This window comes from Monodelphis domestica, chromosome 1 (assembly GCF_027887165.1).
Source record: "Monodelphis domestica isolate mMonDom1 chromosome 1, mMonDom1.pri, whole genome shotgun sequence".
Lineage (NCBI taxonomy): Eukaryota > Metazoa > Chordata > Mammalia > Didelphimorphia > Didelphidae > Monodelphis > Monodelphis domestica.
Window position 1 is genome coordinate 325113834 of NC_077227.1, and position 15232 is coordinate 325129065.

The following is a 15232-nucleotide window of genomic DNA, read 5'->3' on the forward strand; positions in this document are numbered from 1 at the left end:
TAAGAAGTATCTGAGACCACATTTGAACTCAGGACCTCTTATCTCTAAGCCTGCCTCTTTATCCACTGAGCCACCTAGTTGCCTCTTTAGGTCAGTTCTGATAGCACAATGATGTCCCATGGCATTCCTCTATCCCATTTTGGGCATTCATATTTCAGCAGATGCTATTACTACCCCCTTTTTCAGAAGAGGAAACTGAGGCTTAGAAAAGAAACAAAATATACAACAATTTCAAATTTATATTTTGTAAAATTTATTAATAATCATGAGAAGTAACAAAATAAAAAGGTAACAAAATAAAACCCTGTGCCCCTGGTTAATCTACCTGTTCAAAAACTCTATTCTACCACATTCACGGACAGGAAGCAAAAAGAAATACCATGGAAGACCACCTTATTTATCCTCCTGTCTATGACAGCTCCTAAGGACAGGAAGTTGGTGGTCTCCTAGGAAATGTAGTTCAAAGGCACGAGATTTCCAATTACACATTAAACTCAGATCTTCTTGATTTCAGTTCCAGCAGTCTTACTTTTCCTGATATACTATTACCCAAAATGAAAGCCTTCCAAAAACATTTCATTTATTTACATGTAGCTTAAAACATCTGAAAGGTTACTCTCATGACATTTACAAAAAAATCTGAAAATGTGACCCATTATCAACATGTACATACTGAAGAATTGGGGTGTCCTCAGAAGCTTTTTAAAGGGTGGGTGATGTAGGCAGGCCCTATGTACAGGGCAGTGCTGAAGTCATGGGACTGAGAGCTACCTATTCTAAGAAGACAAACATAAAGAACTCAATCTGTGACCTGTAAGTCCACCTTGGCTGGGACTCTTTCTCTTTCAGAGCAATACTGAGACCCCAAGAGGAAGTGGGTGATGGGAAGCTGCCACTTCAGACTCCTGACCATTCTTCTTAATGGTACCCTGCATGGATCCTCCAACACCTATCAAGGTTGGCTGTTAGAACCTTGGATTGGAAGTCTGAAATTCGGGTCAGTTTTGCCCCAGGCCTCTAACCCAGCTTGTTTTGCATCCACAAATGGAGCCACCTTTAGGTTAGGGATGAGAAAAAGGAGTGAGTTATGTCGTGAAACTCCGGCTAAGTTTCAGGACAGCTTCATAGGAGACAAAGACCACCATGTTCACCGGGAAGGCTCGACAACAGTTCAGAACTAGGCCTTTAAACAAGACCCTCGCTCCTTCTTCCTTCACACTACTGGTGATACAGTGGATGAATCCCCGGTACTTCTGCTGGCCCAGCCCGTCGACCTGTAGACGAGACTTGATCACATCCATGGGGGTGGCCACAGCCCAGGCCAAGACGCCTGCACAGCCACCAGAGAATAGCACACCCAAGATGTCTGCAAAGAAGAGAAAGAGGAGGCGGTCAACACCACACTCATCTCACAGATGAAGGAACTCAGATGTAGAGGATATAACTTGTCCACCATCACATGGTTGATAAATGGCAGAACCAGAATTGAACCCCCTCACTTGAAATCCAGTGATTTTCCCTATCTACAATACCTTCTACACAGGTTTGGAGCTTATTATCTCTCCCACCCTCTCTATTGGCCTTGAGGTCAACAAAAATTTCATTAGATAGTAATAATAATAAGAGCTAGCACTGACATAGGGCTTTAAGCTTTGCAAAACTCTTTACATTTGGTCTTCACAACTTCAGGAAGCCACTAGAAAATAGCACACCCAGTAGATGCTTTTACTATCTCTATCATCCTTCCAATCACCCAGGACAGAAATCTTGATTCAACGCTCACCCTTTGCTTCACCTACTGCCAATAAACCATCAAGTCTTATCAGTCCTACATCCACAACATCTGTCTCATCTAATCCCTTCTTCCTCCTTCCCCTCCTCCCTCAGGGATACTGCTCTAGGTCAAAGCCTCATCACCTGGACCATTACAAGAACTGGTCTCTCACTTTCCAGTCTCTTGTCTCTCCAATTCAGCTGCCTTCGTTATCAAAATAATCTCTCTAAGGCTCAAAATTGACCATGCCCCACTCCTCTGCTCAGAAATCTTTGGTGGCTTCCATGTGTCTGTAGAATAAAATGTAGGTTCCTCAGCTTAGCATTTAAAACCCTCCACACTCTTCTTGATGCTTCATTTCCAGACTTGTGTCTTATTATCCCCCTTTATTCTTATTACATTCCATCCAAACTGACCTGTTTAGAGTTCTAGGGCCTTCACAATGGGCTTTCCCTCCTTACTCCTACCTCTGAAATTCTTAACTCCATTCAAAGTTTATCTCAGTTACTACCTCCTAACTGAAGCCATTCTTAAAGCCCCTATTTATTGCTCCTAAATGGCACAGAAGATAGATCACTGGACCTAAGACAGGAAAGGCTTGAGTTCAAAATCAAATTAATGCGTGGCCCTAGGCAAGTCACTTAACCTCTGTCTGCCTCAGTTTTTAGAACTGTAAAGTGGTGGTAATCATAGCACCTACCTCCCAAGGTTGTGAGCATAATATGAGATGAAGATTTACAAGCGTTTTGCAAATGTTCAATCACTGTGCCAATGCTAGCTATTGTTACTATTCTTCAAAAATATTGTCTTAGTGTCACCAGGGTCTGGCCCAGTGCCTGTCACATCACAGGTATTTAGTCAGTCTCACCTGGCTGACTTTGTCCAGCTGGAGTGAGCCATTCACATATGATGGAGTAAGAGAGGAAGTAGGTGCCAAAAGAGTGGCAATCTCGGAACATTAAAGGCAAACTGCCCTTGTACAGGCCGCCCAGGCCTTCCTCCTTGGCCACAGTCTTCAGGCAGTGCAGGGGACCTTGGTACTTGGGCGGAGGAAGGAGACCACTGGGAGAAGAAGAAGATATTGACGGACGCTGTTTCTGTGTCTGCAATCGGATTTTGGCCACTTCAGTAGGGGATGTCAGTGTCACCTGGGAAATCAAAGCAATAGCTAAGAATAAAACTACCGCTGTGTCACTGAAATAGAGTGGAAAGGATGGTGGACTTGGTGTTCAAATCCAGGATCTTACTCTTAATAGATAGAAAATCACTTTATCTCTAAGTTTCACTTTCCTTATCTATGAAATGGAAATAGAAATATTTGTGACTCCCATTGAAATGTATTTTTGACTGTGACCAATGCAGGAATTTATTTTGCTTGATTAAGCATACTTTTTCTTTTTCTTTTCCAGAAGGTGAGATGGTTAGGATAGAAAACTAATTTTCATTTATTAAAAAAAAATCTGCTTTTAAAATCTATGTCTCACAGGATGTTTGAATAAAGCATTTTGTAAACTCAAAGGCATCACAGAAATGGGAGCTCTTAATATCTTCACCACACTGGGGTTACATGTATATTCTCATAATTATGCCCATTTTCAAGAGGATTCATCCCAAACTCTTGCAAAAATTCCAATCTTGATATGTCTAAAACTGAACTCATTCTCTTCCCCTCCAGCTCCCATGAAAGTCCTTTCCCTCTTCTGAACTCCCCTATTATTATTGAGAGAAGGACCATCTTCCAGTCTTCCAGGCTTCCAACTTCAAAGCCAACCCCTCACTCACACTCACCCCAAGTATACACTCAATTCTGAAATCTTCCTGTTTTGGCCTTTGCAATATCTATCATCTGTCACCTCTTCTCTCCACTCACATTAGAAAAGGCCCATAGTATTTCTGGAACAGGACAACTACAAAAGTTTACTCTTCTTCATTCAGCTTTCCAAGGGATTTTCTTAAGTTCTGATCACATTACCCCACTTCCTCAATAAATCAAAATAGCTCCCTCTTAATTGCAGAATAAAATAAAAATTCCTCATTTTGGCATTTCAACTCTTCATAATCAATCCCTTTCCTACCTTTACAAACTTCTCACGCTCTCCTCTTTTACATACATTCTATGATCCAGACACACAAACAACACTCCATCTCCCATCCCAACCTTTGCACTGACAGCTTCCCATGCCTGAAATGTTCTCCTTCCCTTCTGCCTCTTAGTCCTTCTGGCTTCCTTAAAGATCACTCAAATGTCCCCTTCTGGAGCCGCTGGGTGGCTCAGTGGACTGAGAGCCAGGCCTAGAGATGGGAGGTCTTAGGTTCAAATCTGGCCTCAGACACTTCCCAGCTGGGTGACCCTGGGCAAGTCACTTGACCCCCATTGCCTAGCCCTTACCACTCTTCTGCCTTGGAACCAATACACAGTATTGACTCCAAGATGGAAGGTAGGGTTAAAAAAAATTTTAAAAATAAAAAAAAAGAAATTCTCACATTTGTCTCTCTTTTGGACATGACAGAGGATAGACTCTAAATGAACACTCTAATGCAAATACTATCAACAAAGCAATGGGTTCAAATCAAGAAAACATCTAATGCCCAGTGGACTTACGCGTCGGCTATGGGGGGTGGGGGGGAGGAAAAGAAAATGATCTATGTCTTTAACGAATAATGCTTGGAAATGATCAAATAAAATATATTAAAAAAAAAAAAAGATCACTCAAATGTCCCCTTCTGCAGGAAGCTTTTCCAGTTCCCTCCTCACCCCCAGATTGCCTTTTATCTATTCTGTGTATGTTTATGTGTCCCTAATTGTGGACATATCTCCCTCATTCGAATATGAGCTTCTCATGGACAGAGAGTGTTTTTTCTGTATTTCTATATCTCAGAGAATGGTACAAAGTAAATGCTTAATAAATGCCTCTTGAATAAGTGACTATCAGGTCAAGGAGTCCATCCCCCTGCCCTTAGGCAGATTGGTATCAACTCAACCAAAAAGATCTTTTTAATCATTTTCCCACTTCCTCTTTGATGAGAATTTGTCCCTTTCTAGAGAAGAGTGAGACAGGTGGTCTGAGATCTAATCCTAACCCTATCCCTAAATCCCAGGGTGACCTCAGATTTCTATTCTCTGAGCCTCAGTTTCTCACATGTATGAGACAGTAAACTAGTTTGATCTCTAAGACTCCTTCCTTATAGACATACTATAATCTCATGGCTTCGTTGCTAGCTAGAAGCTAAGAATACCACTGGGATCTTTTTCTTTGGGTTTGAAAGCCTCATGGATTTATTTCTTTCTCTTGCTTTAACCCTGATTACCCCTGAGAACAGAGTCCCTGCTGAGGACCAATGACATCCTCCCTTACCCTGACGATGCCAGATGCACATCCTGAAAGGGTGATGTCCATTTTCGAGGGCTTCATGTCTGCGTTGCCATACTTGAGCTTGCAGATGTGAGAAAGGCAGTGCCTGTAAGTGCCGAAGGAGACTGAGGAGACCAAAGACACAGTGCACACAGGCAGGGAGAGCCCCCTGTAGAAGCCAGAGAGCTGGAGCCAGAAACCCAGCAGAAAGAGATTGAGAGAGCATTAGAAAAGAGAATGGCATCAGAGTAACTTCCTGGCTGAGAATTTCTAGCATGGACTGGGATTTGGTTAGTAGAGGGGCAAACTCTCCCTATCAAGGCAATTCAGCACTTCCTTTATAGTTAAGTTTCCTATTAGTATATGTTAGAATTATGATTTGAACCCAGGTCTTCATGGCTTCAGGGAGAGATCTCTATCACTCCACCATGCTTTTAATTCATTTGGATTTTAAAATAAACCCAACAAACCACCTTTTGGTCAGGAGGTGGAGGAGGCTAGAAGGTAATGTCCTTCCCAAATAATATTTGGTTTGCTGTCTGGCTAAACTAGCCTCTAAATGAAAAGGTTATACTAACCAACAGCATAGACTCACCTTTTCTGCTTTATAAAGATCTCGAACACAGTGCCAAATGCTGGAATACTTCTTCTCCGTCTGTATTCTGACCTGTAAAGAAGGAGATGATCTATTTAGAGTTCAGTCAGACTCAAAAGAGTGGTAGCTTGGTGGTTCAGTGGATAAAGTATCACACTTGGAATCAAGAACACTCCTCTTCCTGAGTTCAAATCCAGCCTCCGACACTTACTAGACATATGACCCTAGGCAAGTTATTTAACCCTATTTGCCTCAGTTCCCTCATCTGTAAAATGAGCTGGAGGAGAAAATGACAAACTACTCCACTGTCTTTTACCAAGAAAACCCCAACGGGAGTCATGAAGAGTTAGACACAACTAAACAACAGGCTCAAAAAGCAAATACCAGGATTCTCAGGACTTAAGAGGTACTTGGAATCTTGTAAATTCTATCAGTAAAACCAGAAGAGAAACAGAGGACAGGGAATGATATAATTGCCAGGGACTTTAGGATTGAAGAGTGCCTTCTAGTGAGGAGAGAATCATAGAAAAACTCCATAAGTCTTAGTGAAATGACATCTCATCAGTTAGAGAAAATGAGATAATCTGAAAATTGTTTAAGGCTACAAAATGCTAGCTATTGTTATTATTAGTGTTATTGTAACCCACAAACAAGGAGTATAAGAGAAATAGTAATATTCTAACTCAATTTCATTATTATTGGTTCCAAATTCTGAGAAGGAATTATTTTTCAAGATTTTTGCAAATTTTATTTTTTTCCAGATTGCACATCTATACTTGTAGATGAAAAAACTGCCTTTTAACAGAGACTATTCTCCCCAGTGAGGCAGTCACTCTCAGAGGTTGGAACCTCAGAGGACTAGCTTCTACTTTAGGTCCTACGGATGTACTATAGCTCACAAGCCCCCATTGGTGTGCTTCTTTTAAAATAATCAGTCAACTGATACAATTAACAATTAGAGAAGGCCTCAGAAACATGGGCTGGAATCTCAGCTCTAATCTCTGTTACTTGTGGGATGTTGGTCAAACTACTTAACCTTCATGGGCCTCAGTTGTTTTTTCTTTATAAAAAGAGGGAATCTGATGATCTCTAAGGTCCCTTTAGTTCTAAATCCTATAATCCTATGCCAGCAAGTTAAATTAATCAGTGATGCCTATTATTGAGAGAAATGTGTTCAAGAAGGAGAGAGAAGGAGAAGATAGAGAAAGGGCAATGGAATTAAGATTTTTGAGAATCCCAGGGCAAGAACCAAAGTACCAGGGCAGTTAGTTAGCACAATGAATAGAAGTTAAGACCTGAAATGGGGTGGACCTGAGTTCAAATGTGGCCTCAGACACTTCCTAGTTCTGTGAACCTGGGCAAGTTGATTAACCCTGGTTACCTAGCCCTTGCTATTCTTCTGTCTTAGAAATAATAAGAGAGAAAAAGAAAGGGAGGGAGGGAGGGAGGGAGGAAGGAAGGAAGAGACCTAGTCTATGTAAATTCAGAACTTTAGTTTTGGACTCCAGATATAACCCAGTGACATTGTTTGTCAGCTCCGGGAGTGGGGAGGGAAGAGGGGAGGGACAGAACATGAATCATGTAACCATGGAAAAATATTTAAAAATAAATTAATTTTTAAAAAAAAGAAATAAGAGAGAAGGTAAAAATTAAAAAGGAAAAAAAAAAGAATCACAGTACCTTTACTGTGTCCAGGGGGTAACCAACAGCAACGCCACAGACACCTAAAAAAAAAAACACAAATTTTGTAAATAAGTGGCCTATCATGCCTTAGAGGATTTTAAAGGCCCCATTTATCATAGTCCATCACAAAGATGCTCTATTCTAGGCAATCTTTCCCAAAGTTTTGGTTCAGTTCGATATTGGTAGATCAGATACTCTCCTCCTCACAACCCTCCTCAGTGAAGTCTGAGGGATGTATCATCACCAGGTTCTAATGTCCTGGGTCTCAAGCAGTATGGAAGCCACTTATGGACCCTATAACTGCCAGAAGAATATAGGCACAACACTCTAGACAGATAGGGAAAAGCTAGACACTGCAACTAAGCCACAGCAAGCTAGGTGGTACAGTGGAGAGAGTGCCAGGAAGACTCATCTTCCTGAGTTCAAGACCAGTCTCAGACAAGTCACTTAATATTTGCTTGTCTCAGTTTCCTCATCTTTAAAAAGGCAGAAATAATAGTACCTCCTTCTCAGGATTGTTGTAAAGATCAAATGAGATAAAATTTATAAAGAGCACAGTGCCGGGCACATAGTAAGCACTATATCAATATTAGCAATTAATTGACCTACTCCCTCCCTCCTACCTACAATGTCAGACTTGTAGGCTCTCCAGAGCTGAGGAGCCATCTCTCTGGTCTAACCCTCACTTGAACAAGTCTTGACTCTGTAACACCCCAGGCTGGGGTCATCCAGACTGTGCTGTGAAGACCCTGACTGAGGAGAAGCCTGCCACCTCCAGAGGCAGCCAGTTCCACTTATGAGCAGCTCAAACTGTCAAGTACTTTATCTAAACATCCAGACCCACCCCATCTCTTTGGAACTTCCACCTATTGTTCCTAATTGTACCTTCTGGGGAAAATTACAAACAGAACCAGCTGGCATGATTTTGTAACTTGCTGGAGACTCCAGCTGATAAGTTGATCAAATCAGGGAAAGCCCAGAGCTGAAGGTATTTCAAGGCCAACATAAATACCTTATTAATGGGACTAGAGCCCTGACATTCCTCACTGGTACCAAGTCCTAGGTGAACCCCTCTGCCCTTAATTGTTGCTAACATTCCGGTGTTCATTTCTGGTGCGCGCCCCCAGCAGCATGCTTCTTGCTGCCATCATTACTCTTACATAATGGATAGGAATGGCCTAAGGTTGTGGGCACTGAGAGCTTTTGGCTATTAAGAACCATGAGCCTATTTTACACAAGAAAACAATTAACATTTATTTTGACATTTATTTTTATTATATATTTATATATCATTTTATCATATGTATTTTACATAATTTTGATATATCATATATTTATTTTATATCATTTTTATATATATATAATTTACATAGGAAAACAATCAGCTCTTGGGTCTCTCTAAGCCTCAATTTCCTTATCTGTAAAATGATGATAATGATAAGGAAAGGACTATGGGAACCTTAAAATGCTATATGAATATGAGTTATCATTTTCTTTATTATTAGGGTTACAAGAGTGGCACAAAGAAAGTACTCTCAGTGTACAGACAGTAATAACACTTCTTGGTAGGGAAGGAGACCAAGAAAGGTGTCATCAAAGAGTCTTTTCATTGTGACATTATTATTATGGTTCGACCTTCATTTTGAAGAAGACCAATGACATCATGGGGTCACCAAGCCTTGACTTGCTCATTAATAGGATTTAAGTGAGGCAGAGTTGCACAGAGCCATCAGCCTCACTCTCTTCCAGAGTCATCCAAGTCAGGATGACTAGAGATGGCTTGGGATGCTGTGGATGACCTTGGCATCTTCTAAATCTGACCAAGCTCTACATACTCCACAGAACCTACATTAGCTGTTCTCATGGCCACTGGAACATTTGATTGCATTTACCCATTCTGCCAGGGCAAGTCTTCACATGCTAGGGGGGTAGAGACACCGTCCTAACTCACCAATGGGCTTGAGGCCTATTGGTTATCCTCAGTGTGGTTTAGTCTCCTATTGGCTGAGATAGTTTTACCAGTATGCTTCTTTTCACATTTAGCTCTAGAGCAAAGACATTTTCTAAGATGGCATAATGAAAACAGTGGTTACAAAACATCTCCCCTTCCCTAAGACCTAGGATGTACTGTCACAGAGATATGTACTGCATCCTAGGGGGGGAAATAGTATTAAAATTAAAATATTTTAATTTTTTAATTTTAATAATCTAATTTAATAATGTTAGTAGAAACACATACGGGGAATAGATGTGGTCATGACAGCTCATAACTATGGGTACTACAGAAAATAAAAGTTCTTTCTCCTTTTTGTAGAAACTTTCCCTTTTATAGACTTTCCCTTGTACCCAGAAACTCTTCTGGGCTGTTTGCTTAACTGGGCGCCCAGGGTATACTCCTTTCCAAGACTTGATGGCTGGAACTATTTTTCTCCTAAGTTCATATCTCTTTTTTTCTGCTACTAGAATCCCATTATTCAAAACTGTTTCCTCCCCTGGAATGGCAGTTTTCTTTATCTGTTTCTTTATGTCTTCACCCCTGCAAGTGTACTTTGAAGCCTCTCAAACTGATGAACTTTAGAGCTGCAGGAGGGAGCATCTCCCACCATTCAAATAGTTGATAGAGGCCATGGCCAGTGGGAGGAAGAAAAAGAAATCTCTTCCTGCTCTCCTCTCCCAGAGGTCTTCCCTAACTCACAAGCTGTCTTTTAAATGCCACCTTGGGAGTGTGGCCATCTTCCATCAGTCAATGGATCTCCCCTTCTGATTTACTCAAAGGGATCCCATGTCTCAAATAAAGAGAACTTGTTAGCAAGTCAGAACTCTGTGAGTAATAAATACCTTCAACTGAGAATTACATCTTCACCCTTTATAGGAGGAAGTATAATTCTTCCTCCTTTCTCCATAGCTCTGACCCCTAAGTACACAGTATAGAAAGGAGGAAAACCCTCTCCTACTAAAGACATAACATTTCTCAGAAGGAAAGCAGTTTCCCAGTAATAATATTGAAGGCATTTTTTTAGGGCATGGGCTTTAGAACAAGAAAGGAACCTTCCTTTCATTTTACAACTGATTCAACTGGAGCTTAGAGAGAAAAAAATGATTTGTCCAAAATTACAGAGTGAGTCACTGGCAGAGTTGGGATCAGGTGTCCCCTCACCTCCAGGTTTCCTAATTTAAAATCATTTCAGTATACCACACTGTCCTCACCCTAACCTGATGGTGTGTCCTGGCAGCTTTCCATTGATTCCCTCATCTAAGATCATTAATATTTGTAATCATTGCCCTTTCCCCTCATTCTTTAGGGAGGCTCCTCCTCCAAAAGTCCCATGAACTGAAAAAACTTGATTTGTTATTTCACAAGGCAAATATTGACCTGACACAACACCATTTCTTTTGCTTAAAATAGAATTGGTGGAACAAGGTTAACAGCAATATTTGGCATTCATTTTGGACTATATTACCTAACTGATCTTTAACCCTCTGTATCACGCACAGTTCTGTAACTGGCCTTTCCACAGCATGGGGGGTTGGGGGATGGGGTGAAAACCCCTTCACCCCAACATTTTGGACCAATTGAGAATTTAGCCTTTGTGTGTCCCTGAAGGTCTCAGTTTTTTCATCAGTCATACAATTACACAAACTCAGAGTCAGAAGGGACGTTGGAGCTAATCGAACCCAACATTTACTCAAAGTGGGAAGTCTGATGATTCATTTTCCATCATTTCTCTTCTGGAAAACTGCACTTACTGTCTATGCCCCAACAGAATAGAAGCATATGGAGGACATGAACGCTTTCATTTTTGTCTCTAAATTTCTACAACCTAGTACTGAGCCTGACATATAGTTGGTACTTAATCAGTGCCATTGCTTGCTAAATTATCTGTTGAAGTAATCTATTTCTTTGTTGGCTAGCTCCTATTATTAGGATGTTTCCCCTTTGGTCACCGTTTCCCTACCTGGCCCCATATAGAGTACATCTTTTCATGTTTACACTTGATAGCTCCCTACATGCTTGAGGACAGACATCACATCCTCCCTTAGTGTTCTCTTTTATCAGCTTGACATCCCAAATTGCTTAAACTTATTCTTATATGCCATGGTTTTTGGATACTCCTCACCATCCTGATCGCTTCCTCTGGTCATGAAACTAGCTTGGCCATGTTCCTTCTCAAATAGGGCATCCCCAAATAAATATGACACTCCAGATGAGGTCTGATCAGGGCAGAGAAGAGCCTGCCATTTTCCTTATTTCGGACACCATGTTTTTTTTTTCTTAATGAGACCCCAAATCGCATTAGTTTTTTTTTTTTATTCCAATGTCAAATTGTTGACTCATCTTGAACAAGATATTAAAATCCCTAGGGTTTTTTTCAAATGGTCTGCCTTGTTTTCTACACAGGCTATTGTGAGAAGAAGAAGGAGAATGAAAGGAAAAACAAGAACAAATCAATGAAACCCTAAAAAATTCCCAGAAGAGGGGGCAGCTGGATGGCTCAATAGATTGAGAGCCAGGCCTACAGACAGGAGATCCTGGGTTCAAATATGGTTCAGACACTTCCCAGCTGTGTGACCCTGGGCAAGTCACTTAACCCCCATTGTCTAGCCTTACCACTCTTCTGCCTTGGAACCAATACACAGTATTGGCTCCAAGACGGAAGGTAAGGGTTTAATAAAAAAAATTCCCAGAAGAAAGAAGTTCAGAAGATGACATAAATAAGCAAGGCTTATATGTAATATTCTTTTATTTTTAAACCTTACCTTCCATCTTGGAATTGTCAACGTGGAAATCCAGAGATCCCCAGTGTATTTAGTTGGGAGGTAGAAAGCCTAGGTTTTGACCTTGTCACAGGAGAGTTTTCCCCCTGAGGGAAGGTCCTACTTCACGGGCATATCTCATAAGCCAAAGGTCCCTAGGTCGACCCCTCAAAAGGGGTATGTGATACAATGGGAGAATCTTTTAAGGCAAAAAGGGGCATCTGATAGGATTAGCCATCCCCATTCAGAACTAACTCAAGGTCTATTGTTAGCCTGAGACCCATGAAGTAGGACCTTCCTTCAGGGGGAAGGTCAAAACCTGGGGTTTCTACCTCCCAAATCAATAAACTGGCGATTTTTAGATTTCCACGTTGACAGAATCAATACTGTGTATTGGTTCCAAGGCAAAAGAGTGGTAAGGGCTAGGCAATGGAGGTTAAGTCACTTGCCCAGGGTCACACAGCTAGGAAGTATATAAGATGGGATTTGAACCCAGGACCTCCCATCTCTGGGTCTGACTCTTAATCCACTGAGCTACCCAGTTGTACCCAAATGTAATATATTCTTAAGCATGTTGTATGTGATAGAAATTCATGGTTTGGGATGCAATCTTTTTTCTTTTGTTCTTTGTATATGGAAATGTTCAAGTTTCTAATTTTCTTTTTAGAGACAGAGAAAAGTGGGGGGAGAATACTATCTGGAAATAAGATGCCAGAAGTAGATAAATCAGGCTTGGTTTAGGGGCAAGTGCAGCTCTCCAAAAATGATTTGGCCACAATGACTCTTGAAGTTTCCTTCCACTTACTCTCAAACTAGGCACCAGGAAACCAATCAATAAGACTAGGATGGGAAGAAAGGATGGAGTCTGTACCTATCCCTTCATGTCCAAAAATGTCAGAGCTAGAAGAGACCTTAGAGACCCCTTAGCCAAACCGCCCCATTCAGTCCATAGCAAACTGAAGCCCAGAGAGGAGTGAGTAATCTAAGGAAACATGAATGAGTGGCAGAGAAGATGTTAGAAGCCAGGAGTCCTAGCTCCTGCTCCAATACTCTTTCCACACAAATGATGACACTGTCTCATGTACTGACTTTAATTCCTTGATCTGCAGACTCTGCAGGCTCAGATGGGCACTAAGGCCCCTTCCAGTTCTAACATTCTGTATTTTATGATTTTCAGGGTCTCTTCTAGTTCGGACATTCTACGTTCTGCAATTCTAGCCAGTCAGTAAGCAATTATGCCAACTAGGTGCGAGGCGCTGTGCTACAAAGAAAGGCTCAAGGAGCCCAGTCTAATGGGGGACACAACATGCGAACAACTGTGTACAAACAAGCTATAGAAAGAGAAGTTGGAAATAAGCAACAGAGGAAGCCACTAGAATGAAGAGAGAATAAGCAAGGCTTCCTCTACAAGATGGCGGGAAGCCAATGAGGAGGGAAAGTATTCCAGGTCCCTTTTAAGCTCGCATATCCAACAGTCTAGTACTCTAAATCAAGCATCAAAGAAATTGCTTGACATGATGGTTTTCTAAAAAGTCCTGGAAAACTGAAATGCCAAGTAAACTCCTTGCATCTTAATTCTCTCCATACAATCCAACATCTTCATGTAAATTGTGCCCAGGAATCTACCTAACGGGCTGCTTTCAGTTATTCTTAACAATTTTGTTCTTTTTTTTTTTACCTCCAATGGCTCCAGCAATGAAATCCATCCTCAATATAGCTTGTGTTTCCTGTTCAGAAGGAGAGAAAGAGGTTCAAGCCCAGGGGCAGGATCCTTTTAGTTGGCTAGGAATTGGGCACAATGTTTTCTCTACTTCCCTTTAGGGCTTATATATACAAAGGAGGGTGTATGCACTGTGGCACTTCATGACTGGTGGGTGGGAAAGGAGAAACAGAAACAATTCCAGGAACATTGTCAATGAGTAATCCCATGAGGTGAGCAGCCAGCAGCTCACAGCTCCTACACCCAGACTTCCTGCACCCACTGCTCTGCACATCCCCAGAGACCTGGTCTTGGGAAAGACTATGAAAGGTCAAATCAGTCAGCCAGTGTTATATAATATTCCAAATCCTTTATTCCTTCTGGAAAGTCATAGTTAGAGTCCAGTTTTCCCATTTTACTAATGAGATAATGGAGTGACTTATCCAAGGTCACATGGGTAGTAAGGAAGTAGAATAGCAGTAGGTTTTCTGATTCCAAATTCAAGGTTCCCCCCACCGAGAGGCCATCCCAGAAACCTGATGACTCTTCTAACTCTGACAAATATTTTATATTCTAAAGTTCCTTCCAATTTATACATTATATTCTATGTTTTAGGGTTCCTCCCAGAATTAACATTGTCTAATGATTCTAGGTTCAGTTTGAACCTCGACATTGTATGGTTCAGTGCTCAAAGATCTACAATCATGCACCTGGCATAGTGTGTTTGTTGTCTCTCGAACCGAGGATGACGATTGTCTTTGTGCGTTTTTGTGCACAAAGACACCTGTGCATGAAGATTTAAGTGGAAAAGTCGATGCACAGAGACAGTCCCACTCTCTCGGCGTTGGAAGCCTGGGTCCATTGGCACGAAAAGTCATTACACCTGGAGACTTCCTCAGCTGCATTGGATGGCCGTGTTGTCTTTTGTGCTCCAACATGCCCTAAGCACTCCACAGTGCCTTGCTGCATCGCCATCTCAGCCGTTGAACCTTCTTGTTGGTTTCTTCTGCCTGTTCCACCAAAGCAGTCTTCACATGCTGGGTGAGCAAAGCCCTGGTTCACCATGGGTCGACGTCGACCCGATGGCTACCCTCACAAGGTTTAGCCGGCCTGTCAAACCTGGCATAGTAAAACCCCTTTAAATGATGATATTTGATGATTTTCTATATATGGCACATAATAGAGAAAACCTGACTGAACTACAACTTTGGAATCATTTTGATATGGGCACTGTACCCCCAGAAACCCAGGGGAACTATTATCAGGGAAACTCCCTTGCTTTGCCTCCCCCTGACTCTAAACCTAGAAACACCCAATGACCCCCCCCCCCCCAGGGTCCTGAGATGTTTATCCTCTTTGATCATCCTCTAGGC

At 41.6% G+C, this 15232-nt stretch overlaps 1 protein-coding gene across 2 annotated transcripts; it reads right to left on the reverse strand.

Annotated features, from left to right (window-relative positions):
- Positions 1–229: 229 nt before the first annotated feature.
- SLC25A47 (solute carrier family 25 member 47) lies at positions 230–13970 on the reverse strand. Of its 2 annotated transcripts, none has more exons than XM_001374316.5 (6): positions 13839–13970; positions 7403–7446; positions 5723–5794; positions 5131–5313; positions 2643–2922; positions 230–1366 (listed from the first exon to the last, which is right to left on the reverse strand). In XM_001374316.5, the coding sequence occupies exons 1-6, from the start codon at positions 13864–13866 to the stop codon at positions 1086–1088; spliced, it is 888 nt and encodes a 295-aa protein (XP_001374353.3). In that variant the 5' UTR covers positions 13867–13970; the 3' UTR covers positions 230–1085. The 2 variants fall into 2 exon arrangements, with proteins under 2 accessions (XP_001374353.3, XP_056667247.1); XM_056811269.1 differs by lacking the exon at positions 13839–13970 and adding an exon at positions 8033–8698.
- Between the last annotated feature and the right edge of the window lie 1262 nt (positions 13971–15232).

What these genes read in the sequence shown, in the direction of transcription:
- SLC25A47 (XM_001374316.5), bottom strand. Translation starts at nt 13,866, where the DNA reads ATGGATTTCATTGCTGGAGCCATTGGAG. An exon ending in GTGCATCTGGCATCGTCAGG is followed by an intron (nt 2,923 to 5,130) that starts GTAAGGGAGGAT and finishes TTGATTTCCCAG; the next exon opens with GTGACACTGACATCCCCTAC. An exon ending in AGCTGGACAAAGTCAGCCAG is followed by an intron (nt 1,367 to 2,642) that starts GTGAGACTGACT and finishes TCTTCTTTGCAG; the next exon opens with ACATCTTGGGTGTGCTATTC.